This window comes from Cygnus atratus, chromosome 1 (assembly GCF_013377495.2).
Source record: "Cygnus atratus isolate AKBS03 ecotype Queensland, Australia chromosome 1, CAtr_DNAZoo_HiC_assembly, whole genome shotgun sequence".
Taxonomy (NCBI): Eukaryota; Metazoa; Chordata; class Aves; order Anseriformes; family Anatidae; genus Cygnus; species Cygnus atratus.
The window spans coordinates 43,383,437-43,407,528 of record NC_066362.1 but is presented as its reverse complement, the minus strand read 5'-3'; the positions used below and the strand labels follow the sequence as shown (position 1 = coordinate 43,407,528).

The window sequence follows — 24,092 nt, the reverse complement described above, 5'->3', positions numbered from 1 at the left end:
AACTTTTTTTTTTTAACTTGAACGATTCCAGATGGTAGTCTCTTGAGCTGTATCCCCTTACCATCATTAAAAGAATGCTACAAAGATATAGGTGTTGAAGGACATGCAAGAACTTCAGAAGCTTATTCTGTTCTACACCTCCATTTTTCTAGTAGCCTATATCTAATCATAGCTAGGCAAAAATGAAGATTTCTCAAAATATTTTTCCTGATCTTGGAAGGAAATATATTTCTTTTTAATCAAACTGACCGAAGAGATTAAAAAGATAATTTTGAAGGTAAAAATTCATGCGTTTCCATTATAAAATATTGTACGGGTTATTAGAAATACATTCTATCTTTTGTAATCATATATTTAAATAAAACATTTTAGACTCTCAATTTTACTTTAAAAATGTTATCGTGAGTTCTCTGATCTCTGAGTAAGCAAAAAACAATGCTTCAACTATACAAATGTTTTCCTATTCAGAATAAAAGAAAGTTCTTCAAACACTACAAAGCAACCCAAATTCTTAAAAAGCTGGCTACAGAACCATGGTGCTTCGTGCTGTAGCTGGACTGGGATGGTGAGGGTCTAGGTCAAAACTGAGAAACTTTTGGAAAGAGGTGTGAGATTTTTAAAAAATATAATACGGAGAGCAATTTTAAAACTTTTATCTTTGTAAAGAATAATTTTCATCTCTTCCCATTATTTTTAATACCAGTATTTAATTAGAGAATTGTTTTCTGAAAGAGGTGAGATTAATTTCCCTTAATGTAGAAAGAGGAGTAAAAGCAAAACTGAACTATGATGAGGATTCATGTAATAATTGTGGAAACTGTAGCAAAATTAAAACTCAGAAGGCATTTTTGCCTTGAAGAACAAATACTCTGAAGAGACAAGAATCAGAAGAGCTTTTGTCTGTACCGCAGATCTTGCCTGGGGTTATTAATGAGGAAGCCAGGAATGGAGTCAGGGTTCCCTGCATCTTAAAACCATACTTTTCACTTAAACTATGCTCTTCTTAAACTGTGATCTGGGTGCTTTATTTTGGTGTTGTGTTTTTTTTTAGTAATAGAAATATTTTTCCATCAGAATTTCCTACACATGCATGGACTCTGTGAAGTACAGGATGCGAAGTACAGGGTAGTCTTCATGGATAGAGCACTCTGAAAAAGTTATTAATGAACCTTCATTGTTATGGATTGGATCTCAGCCAGCTGCTTAGTGATTAAAGTTTAATTGCATGATGATTAGTTTTCATTAGTAAGCAATTAGCATTTAACAGCAGTCTTGTATTGCTAAGGCTATGGTTGAGCACAAGTGGATTGAGCCATGGTGAGAAGGCATGTAGCTGGAGCTAGGGGCTCAAAGTTGCTTGGGGAATATGGGGGATGTGAGTTGTGATGCTGGTTCCCCTCAACAGCTTGTTCCCGCTGCAGTGCTGAGCCGAGACAGGAGCAGGAAGAGGGGCAGATTGCCCAAACAGTGCAGCAGGGACCTGAGATACGACGACTGGCTGTGGGTTTGTCCTCAGCTAGGGAGCTTTTCAAACAATCCTCCTCGTCAGAAAGCCTCTTGAAGTTCCAAATTGTGCTCTCAGTCATGCTGGCTTCTCCTCCTACAGGTTTGGAGATGGCAATGCCTGGGCTATGACTACAACTAAAAACTTTTTCAAAATCCCTTGCTTAATCTTGATGCAATTCCTACGTTTACTGCAGCAGCAGTCCTCGATGCTTTGTGCCACAGTGCAGTAAGTTAGTGAAAGATGAGTGTGGGGTGGGGAATAAGATAAAGGAGTAAAAATGGGGGTAGCGGGATGGTGGGAATATAGCAACAGGTCAAGGCTGCCTGGCTTTTAGAGGTACAAAAGAGAGAAGGGCATCCTTGATAATGCCCTTCAGATGCCTCACTGGAGCAGCTGTGAAGACGAAGTACAGTGGTAACTTAAGCCTGGCCCATGCTACACTTGTTAGGAGCCATTCTTTTCCCTGCAGCCTTCCCTTCCACCAGCACTACTGCTCTCTGCCTGAACTGGTGCAGCCTGAACTGGTGCAGGTAGATGATCTGGCCAGCAAACTCCACACACACGCACTTCTGTCGAGCAAATTTTTGTTGGCCAAACCAGCTTTTGGCTCTTACTGTGAGTGTGGATACAGGGAAAAGCCTGATTTGGCAGCCAGAATAACCTAAAGCAGGCCTTTTTCTTCAGTTAAAAGGGCTAAAATAGCTGCCATTTCTTTTGAGAAATTCCAGCAGTGTTGGGGTGGTGACCAGATCATGCAGATAGACTGAAGTTGTCTTCAGCCTTGCTGAACTTTGGGTAAGCACAGGACTTAGTGTACGATGGCAACCACACCCGAGACAAATACCGAAGCAGCAAAGCACACCCAGAGCGAGCTCTGCGGTCTTTGTCAGCACCTGAGCTAGTAATGGTAGGTAGAGCGTGTACCTCTTCCTGAGGTCTAGTTGCACAACCAGTCGTAGCATAAATACGTACATCTCATCTCAACCAATTAACTGATGTCCATGTCCAAAGCTTTCCTTCTAGTTGAGAAAAATAAAGGTTATAATTAAAAACACAGTTGCAGTCATCATCTACCAATGACTTTTTTTTCCATTTCTTGCTCCTTGCATGTTTTCTTCTGATTTGCACTTAAGTAGGTATAACTCAGGTGTGTATTTGTCTTGTTCTCCTGGCTTATCTCGTGGCAAAATACAGCTCTGTTGGTGCTTTGGACTGTGCTGTTGGTAACCACAACTCTTCTTGCTTTCTTCACCTTCCTTGCTTTCTGCTTACTGAGGACTCAAGCTCACAAAGTTTAAGAGAGTTACTGATGCTGAAAGGTGAGTGTGCAGCTTCAGGGAAGACTTCTTACTAAGGGAGAGAAAAAGGAGGAGGGTAACATGGCACGAATCTCTGAAATGGGGACTTCCACCAAAGGATACTGCCGTTCAATATGAAACTTAAAAAATGGGAGGAAGGCAACTTTATGTGCTTGAGTTCAGTTCTGAGAGCTATGGTCCTTTCAAACCCCGTGCCTATGCTGTCAAAAATTCCCACTGTGGCCTTTGACAAGTCAGTTAATTACTGTGTAAAACAGGACTTAAAAACAGTCATTCTGTGAGCATCAAGACAGACTTGTAGGGTGCTTGGAAAATTTAAAGTATGATATGTTCCTAAATTGGCAGATACTCATAATTAAATTGCAAGATTAGGGAGCTGATACGAGCTTGCATGTTTCAGTTGCGTAGATGTAATGAGAGGAAGTTAGTCACTTTAAAATCTGTTCATGTATCGTTTAGATTCAGGTCCATGGAAGATAAAAATGTTTTGCTAGTTTTCTCTTTTCTAGTAGGAAGTTAAAATGCTGAAAATCCTAGCTTGAATGTACTGGCACCGTACATCTATTCATTATTAAATTTAAATGTTAAATGTTTTCTGGAGGAAGGACTCCAAGTTAAACTTATTGCTAAAATTTCAAGGTTGACACAAAGCATAACCAATGCTTTCCAGAACACCAACATTTTTAATGTTAATTTTAGGAGATTGTTTACATTATATTAGAATAATTCCAATACCCCCAGCATAGGTTTATGAAGCTGTTCCGTGAGCTTTTTCTGCTGTCTTTACTCCCATACTTAAATTTAACTATTCTACCTTTGAAGTGTCACACGTCGTGACTGGGGAGAATAAGGATTCTTTAGTGATGCCACATGGTACCCTTCCTCAGCAGAAATACGCAGAGGTGGTTCCTGGGGAACAGGAGTTTTAACCAAGTTACCAGCAAATTCAGTTTTCTGGACAAATAACTTGCAGGGGAATGCCCAAAGAAGAATTTTCCATTCTGAGTCTCTGAAGCTGTTGAACAAAGAAGACTTCGCTGCTTTTGGGCTAGAGCCCTCAGAAGATGAAGGAATAAGAAGTGAGAGGAGGGTGTGCCTGTGTAAAATAAACTAAAAACAAAACAAGAATGCCTTTATCTTTCTATTTCTGCCTCAGATGAAAATGAAATTTCTTCTTGATCTTGCACAGTGACTTATTTCTAGTACTCTATAGTTCATACCAGTCCTTCTTATCTTAGTACAGATTGATCTAAATTTATAAAACCTGAAGCTGTAGCTTGTAAATAGATCGTGCAAATAGCCTTTATCATGACTCAGCAGTGGCCTGAGCCCAAAAGATCTTCATTAATTTTTTAATTTCTTCTCTCAACTCTGGGAAGAAGAGCATAGCTCCTGAATCCTTAGGCAGAGGAAGTTCTTTCCCCGGTAGAACAACATTAAGCCTGTCCTTTAAGGAAAGCACTGATTGATACCTCCTCAGCTGCCTTGTAACACCAGCTGGAATGCCATCCGGCCTTGGACTTCGGCTGCTATTTATATTTGCTGCCGCTTCTGAACTGCTACTAGTTCGTACGAAGCTTTTCTGCCTTGGCAAGCCAGCTGCTCCTAGATATTTTAAAATAAATGCACTTTAGAATTCATGAAAAGTAGTTGTTATTGTAATGGGCAGTTTGATCTATCTTTGTGGTTTGTCCTTTTTTTGCTGTTGATTATTGGATAGTGAAATAACATATTCCTCTTTAAACCCATTCAGAATTTTGGCCAGCAGTCTTTTTTTTCTTTTTTTCTTTTTTTTTTTTTTTAATATAGGACACCTCCTCTATATCTAAGGTCTTTTTATCAGTGTGTGTTACTGACCTGCTTAGTTTTCCCAAACTGTGACTGAATATCTATTGCTCAAGTTCACGAGCTGTTTCCAACTTTTTTTTTTCCCTTTTTTTAAACACTGATGCGTTACCTGATGGCACCCCCCTAATGGGCGATGTCCAGCCGCTCTCCCGAAGATTTGTCCTTCCACCTTCTCCACTTCCCTTGGGCTCACCTCCCCTGCTGTTGCTGCTCATCTTCAGCTGATTTTCCGGGGCAGGAGCCACCAGCGGACCTCAGTGTGCGCTTTGCATTTTGCTCACCTCCACCTCGGGGCAGCACTGCCCATAGCTGCCGCTTCAGCAGCCTTCTGGAGGAGCTGCCGGCTTCTCGTCGTGCTCTCTTTAACCACAGAGTCGCAGTTTTATTTGCTGCAGGCTTCCTCTTTTCGCGTGCCTCAAGCAAGCTACTCGTCATTGCCTTAGCTGCCTGCCTCCTGCTCGTTTGTCGTCTTTTGGTTTCGAGGATTTAGGATCTACTTCCAGTGCATCCTATTTATGTTTTTAATTTCCTAAATGAAGTTCCTCACTATTAAAAACCTGGGTGCTTACCTTGGTTTTCCTTCATACGTAGCTTCAAAGCCCTCCTTGTCAGGCATTTCTGCAGAAGAATTGGATGTGCCTTGCCTGCTGCTCTGACAGTCTCTGCCCAGCGCCGCTGGCTCAGTCTCGTCATTCCCGTTTCATCCCTTTGCATCCGCCAGCATTTCACTCTGTCTCGCAGAAGCGTCTTGCACCGTAGGGCTTTGTTTCTGATGAAGGCTTGCAGAGATTATTACAAATAATGACGATTGCTTTATTTCTGTGTGATGTTGCAAGCCTTTGAATCGTTAGCAGGGGTGGACTTGTTCTGCACCCTTTTTGCTGCCAGGTTGCACAGGTATTTGCTATCTTGTCAAAATCTTTCCCATTTACAGTTTGCCTTGCTCAGAAGCGTTTTATTATCTGTTAAGACTTGACTTTTGTTAGTAGTGAGTCCACTGCCACTAATAACTTAATGAATTAGACCTTTTTCCTTTGAGCCTTTGTTTTAAGGGTGGTCAGACACTGGAACAGGCTCCCTAGCAAGGTGGTTGATGCCCCGTGCCTGTCGGTGTTCACGAGGCATTTGACCAATGCCCTCAATAATGTGCTTTAACTTTTGGTTAGCCCTCAAGTGGTCGGGCAGTTGGGCCTGATGATCCTCGTAGGTTCCTTCCAACTGAACTATTCAATTCTTCATAAATAGTAAGCATCCATTTTTTGTTTGGCTGGACAAAATCTGGTTCCATCATGCAGATTGCCTCTTGAAAACAAATTCCTCAAATATATAAACTTAAAGTTGAGTTTGTTGGGTTTTCTTGATTGTCGTTAAAAAAAAAAACAACTCTTTTATGTCATTCCAGCCATTTTATAGAAGGGTATTGCTTTGTGGGGGAGGGTTTTTGGTAATTATTTGATTTATCCACAGACTCTTCCTTTATGGTGGTGGCATTGCTTTGTTTTAAGGCAACTGTGTGCTGCTGGTTTAGATTGCATTAGTCAGACCTTGTGCTAAATAGGGATTGACCACGTATTTAGATATTTCCCGTAATCAGTGCCCAGGGTGGTTGGGAAAGAAATCTAGTACTGGCAGAAAATCCAAATGGAGTGAATGCTCTCTGTTGCTGAGTATGCTGTTCCTGCACCCGTGTGTCACCTTATCGCATAATCACTGCTTGAACAGTTGATTTTTTTTCCTCTTTTAAGTCTCCTTTTCTATCTTTCAGACCTTTTCTAAGCTAAATTGCACTTATTGTTGCACATTTAAATCCCCAAATGAATAGCCAAGATAACATAAACTGTATGATTTTTTTAGACAGACTTGCATGCTTTAGCAAATTCAAATCCCTGTACTTGTAAGTGGTTGTCTGAAATGTTTCTCTTGTTCAGGGTGGCTCTTTGTCGTCAAAGGAAACAAGACTTAGGCATTTCTGGTCTTGGACCTGCTGGTCTGTCTATTAATATTCCTTTTAAAATATGAAATGTATTGGCTACAAAGGGGTGTGCTCAGCCTGCTTAATTTAAAATTAAACGTGCTTTTCCATTACCATCTTAAGTTAGCAGTTCTTGTTAATTTTGCTCAATCTGTTCAAGTTAACCTTCAGTTTATTCTTGAAATATCTGAACTCAGTTCTAGTTTGGTTACGCCCGGTCCTTATTTTGTTTGTTTTTTTTTTCCTCTTTTCATTGTTTGAGAGGCGGAGAGGGTTCCTCATCTTCCATGATTTCTCAACCTTTCACCGGTCTCATCTCCTGGAGTGTGTTCATGCACATGTAAGCCTTTGATCACTCTACCAAGTGAATGAAACACTTACGCTTGCTTGGAGTGCTGAACGTGAACTCATTGCTTAGATCAAATTTCAGCCCTTTCATACAGTGTTACAGTTTAGCTTGGCCTTCCTGCTCTGGAGGTAGGACTGAAGTCTTAAAAGCTTGTAACCTCACAGTATGCTGTTGGGTGCTTGCACTCCTTCTAATAAGCACATTTCTGTTGCTGTTTTTGTGGAATTTCACAATCAAATCTCTCGGCCTGCAAAAGAAGTGCCATTCTGGGCAGGTACAAAAGTATGTGTTGTGGTATCCCATCTCCAGCAGTGGCCAGGAGCAGCTAGTTTCAGAGGTGTGTCGTAAACCAGGTGTGTTCAGAGTGGTATTTAGGTGTTTTCCCCCTGCCTTCAGCAGCCACAGCTTTAGCTTATTCTCCTTCAGATCGCTGTGTTTAACAGACAGTGGCATACCTATCCTTGAGGAATTTGTCTAAACTGTTTTTGAACTTGCTTATCTTTTGGCCAATGCAGCAGCCTTTGGCAGGGAGCCTTGTGGTCTAATTAGTTGTTCTGTAGAAAAGTGGATTTATTTTAAAATTTAAACCTGCAGCCTGATGGTCTTGTTCTTTGCTCTTCCTCTTTGGAAACAGCTAAAATCATTCCCTTGTGCACACCATATTTGATATGTAGATCTCAGTGCCATTTCTCTTACCTCTTCTCTAAAATACTTAGTCTCATCTCATGTGGAAGCACTTTATGTTCCTAGTTATCTCTGTGGTCTTTCTGTTGTTTTCATTTTCCTGATCTGTCGTATTCCTTTGTTGATAGGGTGACCAGAACCACACACAATATTCAGGATATCAGGATACTACAAGTGTAATAAACATAATGAAGATTTTGCTTTCGTTATCAATTTCTGGCCCTGATAACTGTGTATATTCTGACTGTCTTTTCTGTGGATGTAAGGACTGCATGATGTTTCTGTGTAGGATGGCTCCTAATGCCTTCTCACGAGTAGTAACAGCTAATTTAGAGTCTACCGTCATGTATATGTGAAAATATTTTTCCCCATGTGTATCACTTTGCACTTATCAACATTTAAGTTTCATCTCCATTTTGTCATACGGTTACCCAGCACTGTGAGATCTTTTTGCAGCTCTTTACCAACAGTGAGATTTAACTACCTTGGATAAATTTTCAAAGTTCGCAAGTTTTGTCACCTTCTTGTTCGCTCCCCTTTTGACATTTGTTAGGAATACGGTTGAATGGCCTAGGTGTCTGCATAGAACCTTGAAATTTTTGCTGACAGACCCATTCCTTGTCAAAACTAACAATTTATTTCTGTTCTTGCTACTTTCCCTTCAAGTTGAGGGAAATACAGCTCTGTTCTTTGTTCATTTGAAGTGCTTCTGCTGTACTTTAATCACTTTAATCGGTTTTGTGTGTTTTGAATAGGATTTCCCTTTTTTAAGACATTTTTAGTTCTTGTATTTCTTTTTTTTTTCCATGCCATCCATTTTGAGCTGCAGCTTCCCTTTGTGCTTCAGCAGCCCATGCAGCACTGCAGTTCTGACTCTTTTCTGTGTTTCCTGCTGCAGCTTTATAGCACAGTGATGGCATCTTCCAGATCATTGATTTGTCCCTTTGCTGAAATCTTGAAATCTAAATTAGTCCTTAGTTTCTTGAATTTGAGATAGCTGCCCAATCCTACTTCAGTGATTATTTCTTTGTTGTTAGTTGATTTGCTTGCTACACGAGCATATCATCATTGGCAGGAGATACCTTTTAATAGTGCAAGTGCGAAGGATTTTTTTTTTCTTCGTTTTAATTGCAGGATTCGTTTTTCTGATATTTTGTGCCTGTTCTTTGGAGAACTTAAATTGCTTTACAGGAAATGGAAACTAATAATTCGGTATCCTTTAGTAGTGGTTGTTATCTCTAGCCCCAATCCCAAAAGCAATTTTTTCATTAACCAGTGTCTGTATATCAGAGTGAAAATGCTGTTCTCCTCTCCTACTTCCTAAAAACGTCAGCCCCCCGCCTTTTTCCATCCCAGTCCCTTTTAACAGCAGTCTTCCAAAATCCCTTTTTCCTTTCTCTTTTAGCAAACAGTACTTCTCACACCGTGTGCGGTAGCAAAGATTTTTCAGGTTTTCCTCGTGGCTCGTTGCAGCAAGTCGTCTCTCCGTGTCCTGCTTTCCAGGAAAGGGAGGGTGGCTGCCTGCTGCTTCTGGTGCCCTTTCGCCTGGAAGTCGCAGCCGAGTCCTCTGCTGGCCTGCCAGCTGCTGCGCGCCAAGGAGCCGGCGGCTCTCCTCCTTCCGACATGGCCGGCTCTGAAAGCCACCCTACCTTCTAGCTGAGTTTGTGCTGTGCTCTTCTACAGGAGCAGTTGTTTTCCTGAAAGCATAGGATTTAAACAGATCAAGCAGAGAGTATGGAGAATTTGTGTGAAGTGAAGACTTACACCTGTATAATTAATGCCACGTGTTTTTTTTTTTTTTTCCTCTTTTCTTTTGCTGGCTTTTCTTTTTAAGTGACCTTTAGTTGTTGCTTTCCTTTTTATTTCATGCATTTATTCCTGACACTGGCATGTAGGAAGGGGAAAAATAAGGAGATACCTAGAAAGCAAAGCGAAGGAAAAGGGAAGAAAAGAGAGAGCAAAGGAAGAAGAGGCATTCTGGAGGGAGGAATTGAGGCTTGCGAGCTGGTAAGAAACTGAAAGAAGCAACCAGTGGGCAAGAAAAACCTTCTAGGATTATAGACAGTCAAAAACATGACACGGTAGCATCTGGTGTGGATGTCCACAAGCGTTGGGCAGGCTCTGGTCATTGCCTCTGGGACACAGCCGCGTGGTGCTCGGAGCCCGTCCCAGTGCTCGGCCAGGAGCAGAGAGGTTGGGTGGCTCGGGACATGTTGCTGCACCGGTGTGGAGTTGGGAGCGACTTCTGCTGCAGCCCTGAGGGAGGCAAAGAATAGTACCCAACATGCACACCTCTCTATTTTATTGAGAACAGTGTGCTGTCAGAAGAGCTTACTCGTGTAGTAACGGAGGAGCATGTATGGCCAAAAAAACCCAACAGACAAAACAAAAAGCAAAAAACCTTGGAACAAAAGGAGTGCAGCTAGAGGAGGTTTTAGTGTTTTGAATGAATCAGAGCACACTTCTAGGGCTGTGGTAGCTGTCCCCCTGCTGCTCCCACTTCCAGGTTGGGTGTTGCTTCATTTCGGTGGACAGAGAAGGATGAGCTGTAAGGAGGAAGAAATGGGCTGCTAATAGCATGGAGGAGTAGAGACAATGTATCTGGCGTTAATACTATTGATAATTTAGTTCAAGGGATGGAGTGGCTCTTCTAAATGGCACTTTTCAGTCTCTCCAGCCTATTCTAAGTGAGATGTATGTGCCTTGTGGCCAGAGATGAATTGTGGAGATAGGACCTCAGAATCAATCTTCACTGTGTGGTCTTTTTCTTCTTTCTTTCTTTCTCCTTTTTTTTTTTTTTTTTTTAAATTGAAGCCAGGAGTTGATTAGATGCCAGGCAATGATTGCTACCCATTGGCACCTCCCATTGGGAGTGCGCTCCAAGTACCAGCCTTCAGCTCTGTCAAGCAGGGGAGGTTAAGCAGGCTGCTTACTGAGCAAAAGGAATTTCTCTTCCCATGAGAGCCTGAGTGCTGTTTCCCTGGCTAAGAATGCTATAATTCCTGTACAAGTGACAAGCAGGCTGCTACCATCTGCTGGTGAATGGCTGCAGGATGGTGGGGTTTGGGTGGGAATGTGCTCATGGACCAAGGAGAGCGATTAGCGGTCATTAAGCCCAATTTACTTATTTCATGTATGAAACTCCATGATTTTATTTTGGTTTTAGATCGGTTTCTAATTGTAGTGTTCCTCTCTTATTTATTTGTTCTTGAAACATGAATAGGTAAGGATAAGCTTCTGGCCAAAGCCTCAAAAGGTACTGACAGGAGCTATGCATCTTTTTCAAGACACAGCAATAACGTCTTGCAAAAGAAGGCTGAAACCAGCTAGAAAGTTTTTCATCACTATATTCTGTCTTGTTTCTGGAGATATTTGGAAACCATGTGGCATTACGTTATTATCATCTCTTTCAAAGGTTAAGTGATAGACTCCTAAGTTGTTTTAGCACCATACGACTTCGTAGGGTATCTGCTTTGTTCAGTCAGTCTGTGGCGTGTCAAGAAGGAAGAACTCGAAAGAAAAGAGTAGTTATTGTGTATGTGGTTCCCCCAGCTTCCCCTGAAAGAAGCAGATGGTCGGGGGTCCCAGGAGGTAGAAGAAATGGGGCCATTAGACTGTCAGTGGCTTGTGAAAAGCAGAAGCATCTGCCAGAATGGAGACTTGTTCAGCAGCAGGGGAGCCAGCAGCAGCAGATGATCTCTGCCTTGAGCAGTCGATGGTATTGCAGTCCACTGGGGAATTGCTGTCGTGGGCGTAGCTGCAGGTAACCTTGGTAATAATCTAGTTGGTCAGGCAGGTTGAAAAAAAGGAAATAAAGGCTCGATGCTCGTCTTCGGGCATCTTAACTCCCCACTTTTCCTGCCTAGCCAGTCCGAACTGCAGCCAGAGTGAAAATATTCTGTGCCTGTTCTCAGCTGAGCACTACAGGCGCTCTTAAAATCCCCCAATCTGCCAGTCGTGTTTCTGCGGCAGGTTTCAGAATGGCAAGACGAACCACGCTAGATGCAATAAAGAATTAGTTCAAAGACTAAATTAACATTTGGAAAAGTGTCAAAAATGTTGCTGGGGGTCTTTTTGTTTTCAGCTGTATCACACAGCGCGCTCTTATGACATGCCTTTTTAGTTATAAGAAATATTTTACACAGCTGCAGTTTAATCTCCGCTGTTGTAGCTCTTCTGCTCTTATTGACTGTTCTGTACAGGACACGGTGTTCCAGGGAAGAATGACCTCTTCTGTTGCAGCAGCGTGATGGTACTTCAAAGACTGGATAAAGTGGGGAGGACAGAATGCCTCTGAGGAACAAAACTAGAAATTCATATCTGTGTTCAAAAAGAATAGTCAATTTGGGCTCTGTCCTGTTAGAATAATTAATCTTTGGCAGCCACATCTCAGAGAGAGAATAGCGTGTCCAGGTAAAGAGCTCCCATTCAGGGCTCCTCAAGCTGCACTTTGTGAATACTTGGCATAGGTGAACCTGGGACTATTGCCAGTACATAATATTCTTTTAGGGTTGATTTCATAGCCAGGAAAAGACATTTTCTATACATGAAACTTGGTTTTACTCCCACGAGAGAGTGAATTACAGAGCAGTTTGGCTAGAGGTCTATGCGTTTTGGTGTATATTTAACTATTGGTTTAGACTTTTTTTTGTTTTAATGTTTAGAAACTAGCGTTCGTGTTCTGACAGGCAAAAATAAGCTGCCTGGGTGTCTCTTTCTAAGCCTCGGGGGCACTTTCCTTACATTAAAATACTGCAGTAGTTTGTCATGATATCCGTTCGCTGCTTAGAAGATACATGCGATATAATAGGGAATGTTGAAGATCAAGCTCAAAACGCTTTGGCATAACTGAGAAGAGAAGGCAGTATTCAAGACTGGAGTTGTACGTGTCATGAGAAGTGATGCCTCACAAGCTTTCCTGCTAGTTGCATCTGCTTTGATTTGAAGAGGGCCACCTGGTTTATGGCTGGAGCTAATTTTGCTTTCATCCTCGTTCAATCATTGAAATACAAACTACAGTCATCGCTGTCTGCAGAGCACAGAAGAGTAGGGAGAGCAGCGACTGTCAGATATTCTTAGTACTTTTTTGAAATGCTGTAACGAAAGCCCTGTTTATTCAGACTGAGGGATTTCTCTGGGGCTGTAATCTTCGGCCACGTCTGTTCTGCAGACCTCTGCTGCCACGTGCACGTACATCAGGGATGCGAAGAAGTGTGGTCGAGCCCATGTGGCCATCTTGGCATCTGAGGCTGGGCGAATGGTAGAGGAACTCTGCTTTTGTGCACTGCCGGTCATGCTGCTGGTTTGAGCACGTCTGTTCTGCCTGCTGTACTTGCTGATAGTGTCGATGGGATACATGTAGTTTTACGCTAGCTTTTCCAGCAGAAAGAGAGATTTTAGATCATGTCGTCATCTGTCTGTGTGTAGTCAGTGACCAAAGGCAACTTTTCATAGCCTGAACTGAAGGTGAATTGTACTGGTAGTACAAGGCCTTGTTGTGTTGGTCACATTTATCGGCAAAGCCCAAATTCCTGTGTCTCTTAGATATAACTAAGAAGTTGCTGTAGGTGATATTTTTCTGTCAGTAGTCTTTTTGCATTTTAGTTTATAGATAAGAGTGGTCTCTCAGCCTTCTGCCAGATGTGACTTTGTTTTCTTGAAAAATGTCAAGCTGTCAGAAATCAGCTTTCATCAGAATCTTAGATGAGTTGATGAAAATCACTCACCAGATACATTCAATAGAAAAAGTTGCTGTCTGAATGAGATATACTATGGGCCTATTCCCTAAAGTCATTCGGGATGAAGTAAATGGGTGAGTGGCTTTCATTCTGCCTCATTCACATCTGTCTGATAATATGATCAAATACATCATTGACCAGTTGAGATGATAGGATTTAAGTAATGGAAATGGAACACGTTCATCAGATGAGCTTTACTACTTTGAAAATAAATGTATGAGCATCTCTGGCACTGCGAGCATTTGTTGGGAGATGTGCCATTTCTGTGACAGTGAGGTATTTTACCTTGATGGCATCTTCCCGTGCTCCATGTAAACCTTTTTTGATCACATATGAAAAAAGGTTCAAGTGGACTGCTAGTGATAATGAAACCAATGTGACCAAATTACTTTTATGCTAATGGTGTCTTCTAAATCATTCGCTGTCGTGCTAATTTTCATTTTAAAGCTACTATAGATTCATAAATGCTCTTTGCCACTTTTAACACTGATGTCATTGTCAGGTACTGAAACATGGCTCAGTGAAATGGATTTGAGAGAAGTGTTTTCAAGTTCTTTCTGAACGGTTGGTTTGAACAGTTGGTGTATCTTGCCTGGTTAAAGCACAGCTGAAAAGTTTCGTTTGAAACAGCTTATGTTGCCTTTATTCAATAGGCCTTTCTTTCTGTGGTGTGTAAAGACACAGTCTGACATTGTGATACTTGAGAAATTTGTGCTGGAATGTGGTTGATAACATTCCCAGGAAAACAGGGATTTTTGGAAAGCTCGTTACAGTCTTCATTGCCATTTCTTGGTTTCCCTTTCAGAAATGTTCCCATTGCCAGGAACCGGGAGCCACCTTAGGCTGCTACAACAAAGGCTGCTCCTTCCGATACCATTACCCATGTGCCATCGATGCAGGTAAGAAGAAATGACACGCTAACTACATTTCTAACTATGAAAATGCAGTAATAGAAATGATGAAGAATGGCATCAGATAAACAGTGTACAGTAACGCCCTGGGACAGGATGGAACTCGTAATGAAAAGGAATCTACCTGAAAGTGCAGAAGAAGCCTGCTTTTGCAGAGTGCAGCTACGGCAACTGAAAAGTGGCTGCAATGTGAGAACTGGCTGAAAAAAAACTGTAAAAGGATGCAAGCAACCAGAAAGACGTTTCCCCTCTTTCAGAGTTAAACTTGTATAGATAGGCATTATAGTGACGTCAAGTGCAAAACGTTTGTAGAAACTTCAGTACCACTTGCAGCGCAGCCTTCCTTTTCTCCCTCCTTACAAGCATTTCAGCCAGTCTGTTGAGTAGGTCCAATTTTTATTATTGTAGAAGCTAACAGCTTGGATGGTATGCACTTGCAGAATTTTCTCCTTTTATTCAGTGTTTAGAGGACGAGTTTGGGGTTCTGGGAGTACATTTGCTTTAGGAATGTATTGTCCACCTCATACAAACACAGGTTCTAGAGAAGACAGGACAGTTGTTTGCAGGAGAAAAGCTTCCTTAGAATGTTGTTATTAGAAGTCTAGAAATTAAAATAGGGTGAAAGGCTTGGATTGTGCAGTTCTCTGCAAGTTCTCACCTTTTGAGACACAAGGAGAAGGTAGAAAGGACTGCTACTTAAAGTGTCTCACAAGAATTGACAAAAATTACTGTGAGTTTTAAATTATTTCTAGCTATGAGCCTAGGCTTATGAGTTAGCATTTTTTGCTCAAGAGTGAAAGTTTTCCATGGACACACGTTCTTGGGTAAAAAATCCCAGTTTAGAATGAATAATGTCCCACTATTCCAGTACTCTGCATCTCACTTTTGTCATACAAAACTTACTTTAGTATCAAGGAGGTAAGGATTCAAGGTTGCATCTCTTGTCTGGCATATAATTGCAGGTTTCTGTTCGTTATCCCACTTCCACAGCAGCTCCACCTATTTTATGCTGTTTTTCAAATGTTAGTAGATAGGAAACGAAGTAGGTATGATTGCTGCTGAATGACTACATTGCACTTCTGGCTGTGAAATCCCACCCAAATGGAGCACATTTTATTCCAATAGAAGTGTATTTAATGCAATTAATATAGCAGTGGAATACTACTATTCTCACAGTAGAGATGGAGAAGGCTTGATTTTACATGAAATACAGTGTTACAGAAACATCGTTCAGGTTGCAAAAATCACACGCTAAAAAATGCCAGAAATAAGGCTGTCCTTGCAAGTTTAACATTGTTATCTTAGGAATGTATCTTATAAGATAGCGATCACCTAATTAAAGATTTATTTTTCCATAGGGCTCTACCTTAGCTCATAGGTTGAAGGGGAACTCAATTAATGAACATTACGTTATCCTTGATGTTTGTGTGACTCTGTATTTAATTTACTGCATAAGATTCCATCTCAGTTCTGAAAGTAGAGCTGGGGAATTCTCTTATGTTCTTGTCCATCATGCCAAAGAGTTTTGTGAACGTTAACAAACTTGTACATCTGAGATAGAGAATCATCATATTTGCATTCATACTGCATTTAGTAGTTTGTTTCTGGTTTGTGACATGGCCTTTTCAATGCCGTGAAAACAGGAAATAAATTATAGAGAACATGCCCAATAGTTCGAGGTGCTTAATTTGAATTTTTGTGTACAGTGTGTAGTATTTTCTGTGTTCTAAATACAGGTATCAAACTTAAGATATTGTCCTTTTTCTTCAGATATTACCTTCCTCATTAAAGCTACTCCACTTCAGCAAATGCAGTAGGATCCTCCAGATGACAAATTTACTGAACAATCATGACTGATTCCCAAGAGCAGTTCTGTGTCATGCACAGAAGAGGCAGTGTTCCGTGGAAGAAATAGTGTATAGTCATACTCTTAAATCCATACTATTAAATCCGTATTAAATCCATGTTAAATGTAGTATAATATGTCTACCATTTGCTACATTGAAGTGGGCTACATTAAATTTGTCATTTCCTAACATTTGTCTCGACATTGCAACCTCTGAGGTTTTTTTTTTTTGGAGTAGCTTTTTGTATTCAAGTTCCAAGTCTATGCTTGCTTCGTTTTCTTGTACTTGAAATTTTGTCATGAGACATCGCATTGTCATGTGGCCATCTGTCAGAGGGCACCATTCCAAGCTAATTTCCCTGCTTTGAGTAATATGGCAGGAATAAATCGCAAGCCACTTGATGGGCTGGAGCTGCATGGAGACAGGATACTTTGGCTGTAAGTTTCACCAGCATACTTAAAGAATAGCAGAGGAATGGTAAAACTTGTGGAACTCTGGTTTCAGTCCAGGAACAGTATGATTACTGAGAACAAGGACTTCTGGCTTTCTCCTCTCCCCTCCCCTCCCCTCTCGTCCCCTCCTCGATCGCATGCTTCTGTTTCCACTCATCCCTGCTCCTAACTTCTCCTAGACAAGTGCTCCACTCTTTCTTCTGCCCCAAATTTCCCTTACCGTTAGCCTTTTTGCCTTCCAGACCTAGTGCCTCGCAGTTTTGAAATGGTTGCCTCCTTCCTTCAGGCTGCACAGGCCTCAGAAGGCCCTGACGACTTCACAGCTTTGGGTTCTGGTGCCTAAATCTGAGGCCACAGGTTCATTTACAGATATGACTTGCTCATCCCCAGTCAAAAGCACATTGGCTGGAATTTTCAAGGGATTTAGCTACTAAAATCTAAGAAACCTCTCCTGAAGACGTGCAGATCAAAATCCCTTTACCTCCTTGCAGAGGGTTGCGTTTGCTGACTTTGTGTTAAGTCGGCAAGAGAATGCCTTAGCTAAAATTCAGATCCTGTTGCAAGTCAGAGTTTGTTAGAGTCTGTTAGACAAAGTTTGCTGGGATGTTTGACATGGGCAGAGTAACTTTTTCCAAGAAAGTTTGAAGGAAATGGTTAGACTGCTTTAGCTGAGGTTTCAACCAAAACAAACAAAAGAGCCCAGCTTGAAACAGATTCTCAGCATTGAAAATCTCAGTCTGCTGGTATGACAGTAAAGACCTAGCTTGCAGTTGTTTTTATCTATGGGAATAATCAAGCTGTCTTAATCTATAGCTGCTCTTCCAGTAAATCTGTATAAAAGAAATAAGAAAGCTATATGGAAAAGGATATGATTTTCATTTATGCCCAGGCACAAGATGCAGGCCTCCTAGAGAAGCAGATCAGCAGTCTTTTCTCTTGCCTCACTCTGCTGCCTGCCTATAAACCCTTTTTACTGGCTATGCAGTGCTGCTGTCTTTCCTGTAGTGAATCAAATATAGATAATTCTCAAGTTCCTTCAGCTCTGTGGTAGTTTTCTTTGAAGTCCACTGTCCTACTAGGAAGGCTGGAGCGCCCCTTGCTTTACTGAGGATCTGGTTCTGAGGCCTCAAAACTTTGTGCGGCCATTTACAAGGGCTCTCAGGCCTTTAGACTATGTATGGCTTGTTTTGTATCTTAGGGAAAAAAAAATAAACCAGAAAACACTTCCTGGAGTGCTTTTTAGGGTATGTCAGGTCATAAGCACTTAGCGTTTGACAGAGTTACTCTGTCAGCCCTGGAACTGTGACCGTGCCATAGCTGGGCCTAAAGATGCATGTCGGATTCCTAGGCAGTTGCACTGAGCCGAAATGTCTCTTTACCTTTGCATTCCTGTGGATTAGAAGCTAGCGCCCTGACAGCTACTGTTCCCCATCTGAAAGGCAGTATATTTTCGGTGAAATACCTCCAAATGCTTCAGCTCCTTGCAGTGCTGGAGGCGGGCCCTGCGGCACGACCTGGGCTCTGGCTTGGCGCTGGCCCTGGTGAGGAGCCAGGTTTTGTGCCACTGCTGCTAATTGGCTGCTATGTGAGGCATGCGGCTCCCTGAGCCTCCCGTTTGTGCACATGGATGCTTGTGTATATCCCGATTCAGCCTTCCTTTTAATCTCCTTTCATACAAAATAATCTTTGGCAATACAGGGCGTGCTTCTGTGCAAGAGGACTCCTGCTAGCCATTTGCATAAAAATCAAGATGAGTAGTGCCACTTAAATAATTTTTATATGGAAATGGCTGCGGTTAACGTTGTCTGTGTTTGGCTTGCGTCTGTCCAAATTTATGAAGAGCCTGTGATATCTCTAGATAACTTAGTCCTAGGGATGTCTCCATGGAAACAGGATCTTTGTTTTCTGAAATTTTGTATCTGCTCCCTCTGCTTCTTCCTCCCCACCTGGAGTCAGATCCGGACTGTTGCGGCGTGCTTACCCCCACAGCATCTATGGTAGGGAGTATCAGGAACACAATTATTTTTAAAATAGTAAATTAGGAAAAGACTAGCAGCAAAATAAAACGAATTTTCAGAGAGCAGAAATCCTGTGTCTTCACAAGTATCGTTAAAGATGAGTAACAAGGAGAACACAGAGGGTGAGACAAAGTGTGAAGCTTGCAGAAGAAAAACTGCTTCTATTAAAAATGTTTTAGGTTTTCCCTGACTACTTTATGGAGAAAAATCTGTACAAACAAGGACGAGCCTCTGTTCTTTTTCCCTTTCTGCCACAATGAGCTGATCATAGCGATGTGTCTGATGACTTCGTGGTGAATTGTAATCTGTGATATAAAATACTTGCTAACTGAAATCCAGGCCAGCTTGGTAATGACGAACAAGTTCTGCTGCCTCAGTTATTCAGCTGGTTTTCTAGTGAGCTATTTTTCACAGTTGTCCCTTAAGAGAAACAAAAAATTGTCATTAATTAGGTCCTCTATTAGTTGTTGCAACAAAAATGCCAGACGTAATAAGAAATAGAGCTCCATACTCAGATCAGGCATGAGGTACAAGGTAACTGACTTTTATTCCTGATCCTCGTATGACCTTCCTTTCTGATACATGAGATAGAGAAGTGCATTCACTACCACTGTTGAATTTCCAAGAAAGAAAAAAAATGCTATTCTAACGTACTGTTTATATTTTTGATCACTGCTCTGTATATTTTTGATTATGTATTATGCAGTGATAATTCAGGATGTAGTCTAAATGTATGATTCCTGCCCTTAAAATGAGACAATTTATTTTACTTCTTTTCTGTTATTTGCTAATACCACATTCGAAATCGTTATCCATGGCAGGATTAAGGGTTTCACTCTTCCTTGCTAAAATCTCTCAAGTAACTTAGCCCAGTGCATGCTGTTTCCCTTTGATTCAGGCCAGAGGCACTCATGTTGAAACATAAGCATTTCATAGCGGCAAGATGCTTTGCCAAAGCTTGGGTGTCTAGAAAGCTTTTCCCTCAAGCTTTAGTTGCAGTCTCCTGCTGTCTGCTAAACTCTTCCAGCAGATTGAAACAGCAGGTAGCGCTGGTTATGCTACATACTTAAGAGCGTTTTAAATTAGCACGTTTTATTTACCATTGCGCTTCTTTCCTTGCTAGCTCTTTGGGTAGGTCGGAGAAGATGGGCGGCTGTAAGCACCTTGCTGCATTCTCATGCTGTCGGGTCAGCCTGCCTTTGGTTCGCGAGGCGACTGCAAAAAACGATGTGAGAAGTCTGGGCGAGTTAAGAGGTGCCCCTGCAGTTCAGGGTGCCCAGGGAAGGCAGCTGAATTCCTTCGGCAGGGTGCTGCTGCTCTTCGACTTGGCTGTGAGGGGGAAGTACAGGCAGCCTGGAAGCCACAGGGCAGGAGGCAGAGTCGGACAGCGGTGCTGCTGCTGCGGGCACTGCTGCTGCCCCCGCAGCTCTTGGAGGTGTCGTCTGAACAGGAGGGTGAGAGGGGAGGCAACACCTGCACTGCCACTGCCCACAAAGAAATGCTCCGTGGGCTACCATACTGTGTAATTCCTTCCTAAACAAGTGCTTCTGCACAGGTGCCCCGTTTCCGTAATAGGTTTAAATCATTAATTAAGCTATTTCGTAGATCGCAGAAGCTTCACATACACGAATCGTGGAAGCAGATCCAAGAGCAGCATGAGTGACCTGACTACCAGGCATGGTGTCAAAGTGTAAACTGATCACCAGGATTTGGGGTTGCAAATAAACTATCATATACACCCATAGCTAGAGACGCACACCCCTTCTGCCCCAGTGTTGGCAGGGCCTTGGGGTGAGGATGAAAGGCAGCGATTTTCCTACCAAGTACAAAGCAGGGATTGTCTGTTCAGATCGGATGAATGTGCCTGTCTTCCTTGTGCTGTAGCAAGGAAGGCTGGAGTAGGTAAAGGAGGTTGGGGTACAGGATTTGTAGACTTGCTGTTGTGATTCCTCTCTGTGATGCAGAGGAGTAGGGAGACTGGGGATGCTTGGACTTGGCTTGGTCATCCAGGCAACATTGTCACTTGCGGGGTTTAGTAATTGTATTTGCTAAAACTTAAGGGGTGGCAGGGGCAAACCTGCTAGTAAGACAGTATTCCTAAAAAAGATGCTTAAAATAAAAATATATACCTGAGAAGCAAGACTAACATGCAATGTATTATTCAAGTTGTTTTTTATTAAAAATGTAATAAATTGCTGTCTTCTCCTCCCCTAGATTGTTTACTAAACGAAGAGAATTTCTCAGTGAGGTGCCCCAAGCACAAGGTAAGAGTCTTCTCCTGTATTAGACCTGCTTTTTTGCTGCCCTCTTCTGGTATCTAAATTTTAGTAATTTCATACCTGGATAACATCTATAGTCAGAGATGCTTTTAGATGAATTCTTCTGTGATGTGTGCTTGTGGTATATTCTGGGGGCAAACATCGACTTGAGAAGAATACGGAGAGTTTAAGAAGATAAATGAAGTTTTTGCTGCATCTGCTCAGTTGTTCTTTAGATCCTTGATGACTCTTTAGAAAACCCAGCTTCATTTCCTGTCTTCTGTGATAGAATCAGTACACTGCTCGCTGCCTCTGTTCAAGTGCTGCATTGTAAACTGTGGTGTGGTTTTTTTTTTCATGGATTTACTGAGGATGCAAAAAGAAAAGTAGCTCAGGGGAAAGTTGTGAACCGCTGCAGTCATGAACCTGAAACACTTTGTCCTAGCAAAATGGTAGTAACTAGGCTGAGTCCTACCATTCAGCCTACAATATACGTTCAGCTCTTCTGTAGATCCTTGGCTCTTCAAAAGACCCATTGTCGTTTCCTGGCTTTGGTGATGGATGGATTCAGCATGCTGCCTCTGCCTAGGGTTTGGGCATGCTTAACTGAATGTCCCTGGAGCCTGCAAATACAGTGGTGGTAGGAGCTGGACTTTATTGCTCCGGGTGGAAAGAGGAGACAAGACACACAGTACATATTCTCTTGTGCATACAAGCAGTGTGATACAGGGCTGGGAATATCCATCCACCTTCATGCCTCCCACCCCGACTCCCCCCTATCCACAGTCAATAAGGGAGGTTGCATCTCTAGGAGCCTGTGGATGTCCTCCAGTCCACTGGTTTTAAGTGCTCTGGGGTATCCAGGAAAATGGCTATTCTCGTGGCCGGTTGGGTACAACGTAAATTGTGTGAAAGTGTGGATGGCACATGCTGGAAGAATAAATGATAATAGGGAGTAATTCTGTTGCTCTCTAGCAGGGATTAGTTTCCATTTAGTTCTTGTCTGCAGATCTCCTCTCTGCCTAGAATTAGACTGACATCTGGTGGTCTTTTGTCTTCACAGATTATCTTTAATCTGTCTTTTGTAAACACACAAGAATTAGTCTCATGTTCCTTTCTAGATGTTTCACCACAATATGATGCATTTATGTAGATGTATTTAAAATGCACTGGAAGATTCTGGGGGCATTGAGTCTGTGATCCAGACCTGGCCTACTTCCCATCATACAAAAGAAAATCACTTACTCTGTAAAACTGTGGAGAGGATGTTGAAAATTTGCCGCGAGCTTAACCTGATGCATTAATGTTGCATGAGCCTGCACTTCTTGCCAAACAAAAAGGGAAAGGGTGAGCTCCCCTTACTGTGGAATGCAGCTCCAGGAGTGCCACCCCCTTCCCAGCTTTGGATACTTGCCTAAAGAGAATAAGGAGGTTACATCTATGAAGGCTGTTTTATTTTTGCTGCCTGCTGCCTGAAGTATTACAGTGAAAGATAGTTCTAAAGCTTTTCATGGCTGGCTTGGGTCAGCACTGCTGTATATTAGTATTTGCTCTGATGGTACCCAAACCATGAAAGGAAACAACTGTTTTATGGAATCCAATCTCTTGGAAAAGATGCTGAAGAGGCACAATGATTTCTGAAGTAATCTTGGGGGGAGGCAAGAGGGGGAACACTGCCAAATAAGTTGATTTTAAAGTACTTCATGAGGCAATAAAAGTTGTGAATTTTATTCTAAACTATCCCGCTGCACACTTGCTGTGTCGCTTCAAAAACAGAAATTCAACATCCGCAGCCTTTGACACTCAACTTTGGTGGCTTTTGCTTAGTAAATACATGAATCATTTGTTTGCAGTCAAGCAGGCCTTTTCATTGCCTGCTTGTGACTCTGCCCTTGCTCTGTGGTTCACTAATCATTACTGGTTTGCTGCAAATTCTTCTGCAGGGCAGAATATAGCATCGCCGGGCTCCTTCCATTGTAGTTACTGGAATGGGGAGGCTGGAACAGAAAGGCTGAAAACAATTGCTCTAGAATGACTGGGAAACAAATTATACCCATTTTTTTTTGCAAGCTACGAGCATGAGCAACTGAAAGGAGAAGAGATTTTAGATTAGACCATTTAAAACCAGGCTGTTAGGTAGCAACAGTTTAACATTAGTAGCTAATTAGTAGCTGACTAATATCTCACTCCTCTGTTCTTTAGTTAATGGGTGGAAGAGCTAACTTCATAAATCCACTGACACTCAGTAAGTCCCCCAGTATAGTGCTTCTTACCCTTTTTTAGTCCATGCCTCATGTCAGTAAATACACCTCATCATAATAAGTGGCTCCTGGAGAGCAGAGGTGCTCCTTGCCTCATTAGCTGCACTTAACACTCGAGGCAGAAGCAAGCGAAGTCCAGAGGGACTGGTCCTGCCTTTCCCTGTGCTCCCCAGCGAGCTTTCCCATTTCCTTCTGTCAGCATTGATGCTTCAACCATCCATGTCCTGAATGTGCTACTTTTGCAAAACGGCAGCTTTTATCACGGGGAGAATGCTGTCTGAAAACTAATCATCATCTGAAGGGTTCAGCTTCCACTCGCAGACCCAGCCAGCTGTGTGTCTGCAGCAAGTGCTGTTGCAAGAGAACTGGTGAGGATGCAGAGGCACAGAAGGGGGCATAGAGGGGATGGGACACCTCACCTTTTAGAGGCACTGCACTCTTAGGTTTTCTTAAGCCATCTGCGGGGTAGTTACAAGTGATGTTGCTAAGTTTGTTCTACCTTTTTTGTGTTAAATTCTGTGTTTCTTAACCAGGCTTTCATATCCCAACCTCTCTACTTTTGCAAATTTGCCTGCTTTTGTCACAGGAAAAACTCTGTCTGAAAATCTGTGTCTGGTTTCAATACTGACTTCTCTTTCTCTCTCTCACTTTCTGTATGTTCACTTTCCCTACCCCTGTCTTCCTTTTCTCCCTTGTTTTCTTTTTCCTCCTCCTTTTGGCTTGCTGGTTCGTCAGCCCCTCCTTCCTTGCTCTCTTCCCTCCTTGCAGAACAAGATGGTGAAAGGCAGCCTCAGCACAGAGCAGTCGGAGCGGGGGTGAGGGGGGAAGTGTACTCCTGGGAATGGAAATAAAAGCAAGCACAGGTGAGTTGGGGAGAGCTTCCAGTTTCCACCTGCCTTCTCCTGTGGCTCCTTACCTGCAGTGCTCT

At 42.2% G+C, this 24,092-nt stretch overlaps 1 protein-coding gene across 1 annotated transcript in view; it reads left to right on the top strand.

Moving 5' to 3' along the window:
- The window catches only part of TCF20 (transcription factor 20), a 120,746-nt gene that overhangs the window by 90,734 nt on the left and 5,920 nt on the right, over window positions 1–24,092 (top strand). Inside the window, exons 4-5 of the mRNA XM_035544157.2 lie at window positions 14,223–14,316; window positions 20,860–20,909. Of these exons, the coding sequence (XP_035400050.1) occupies window positions 14,223–14,316; window positions 20,860–20,909 (144 nt within the window). The remainder of the gene's footprint in view (window positions 1–14,222; window positions 14,317–20,859; window positions 20,910–24,092) is intronic.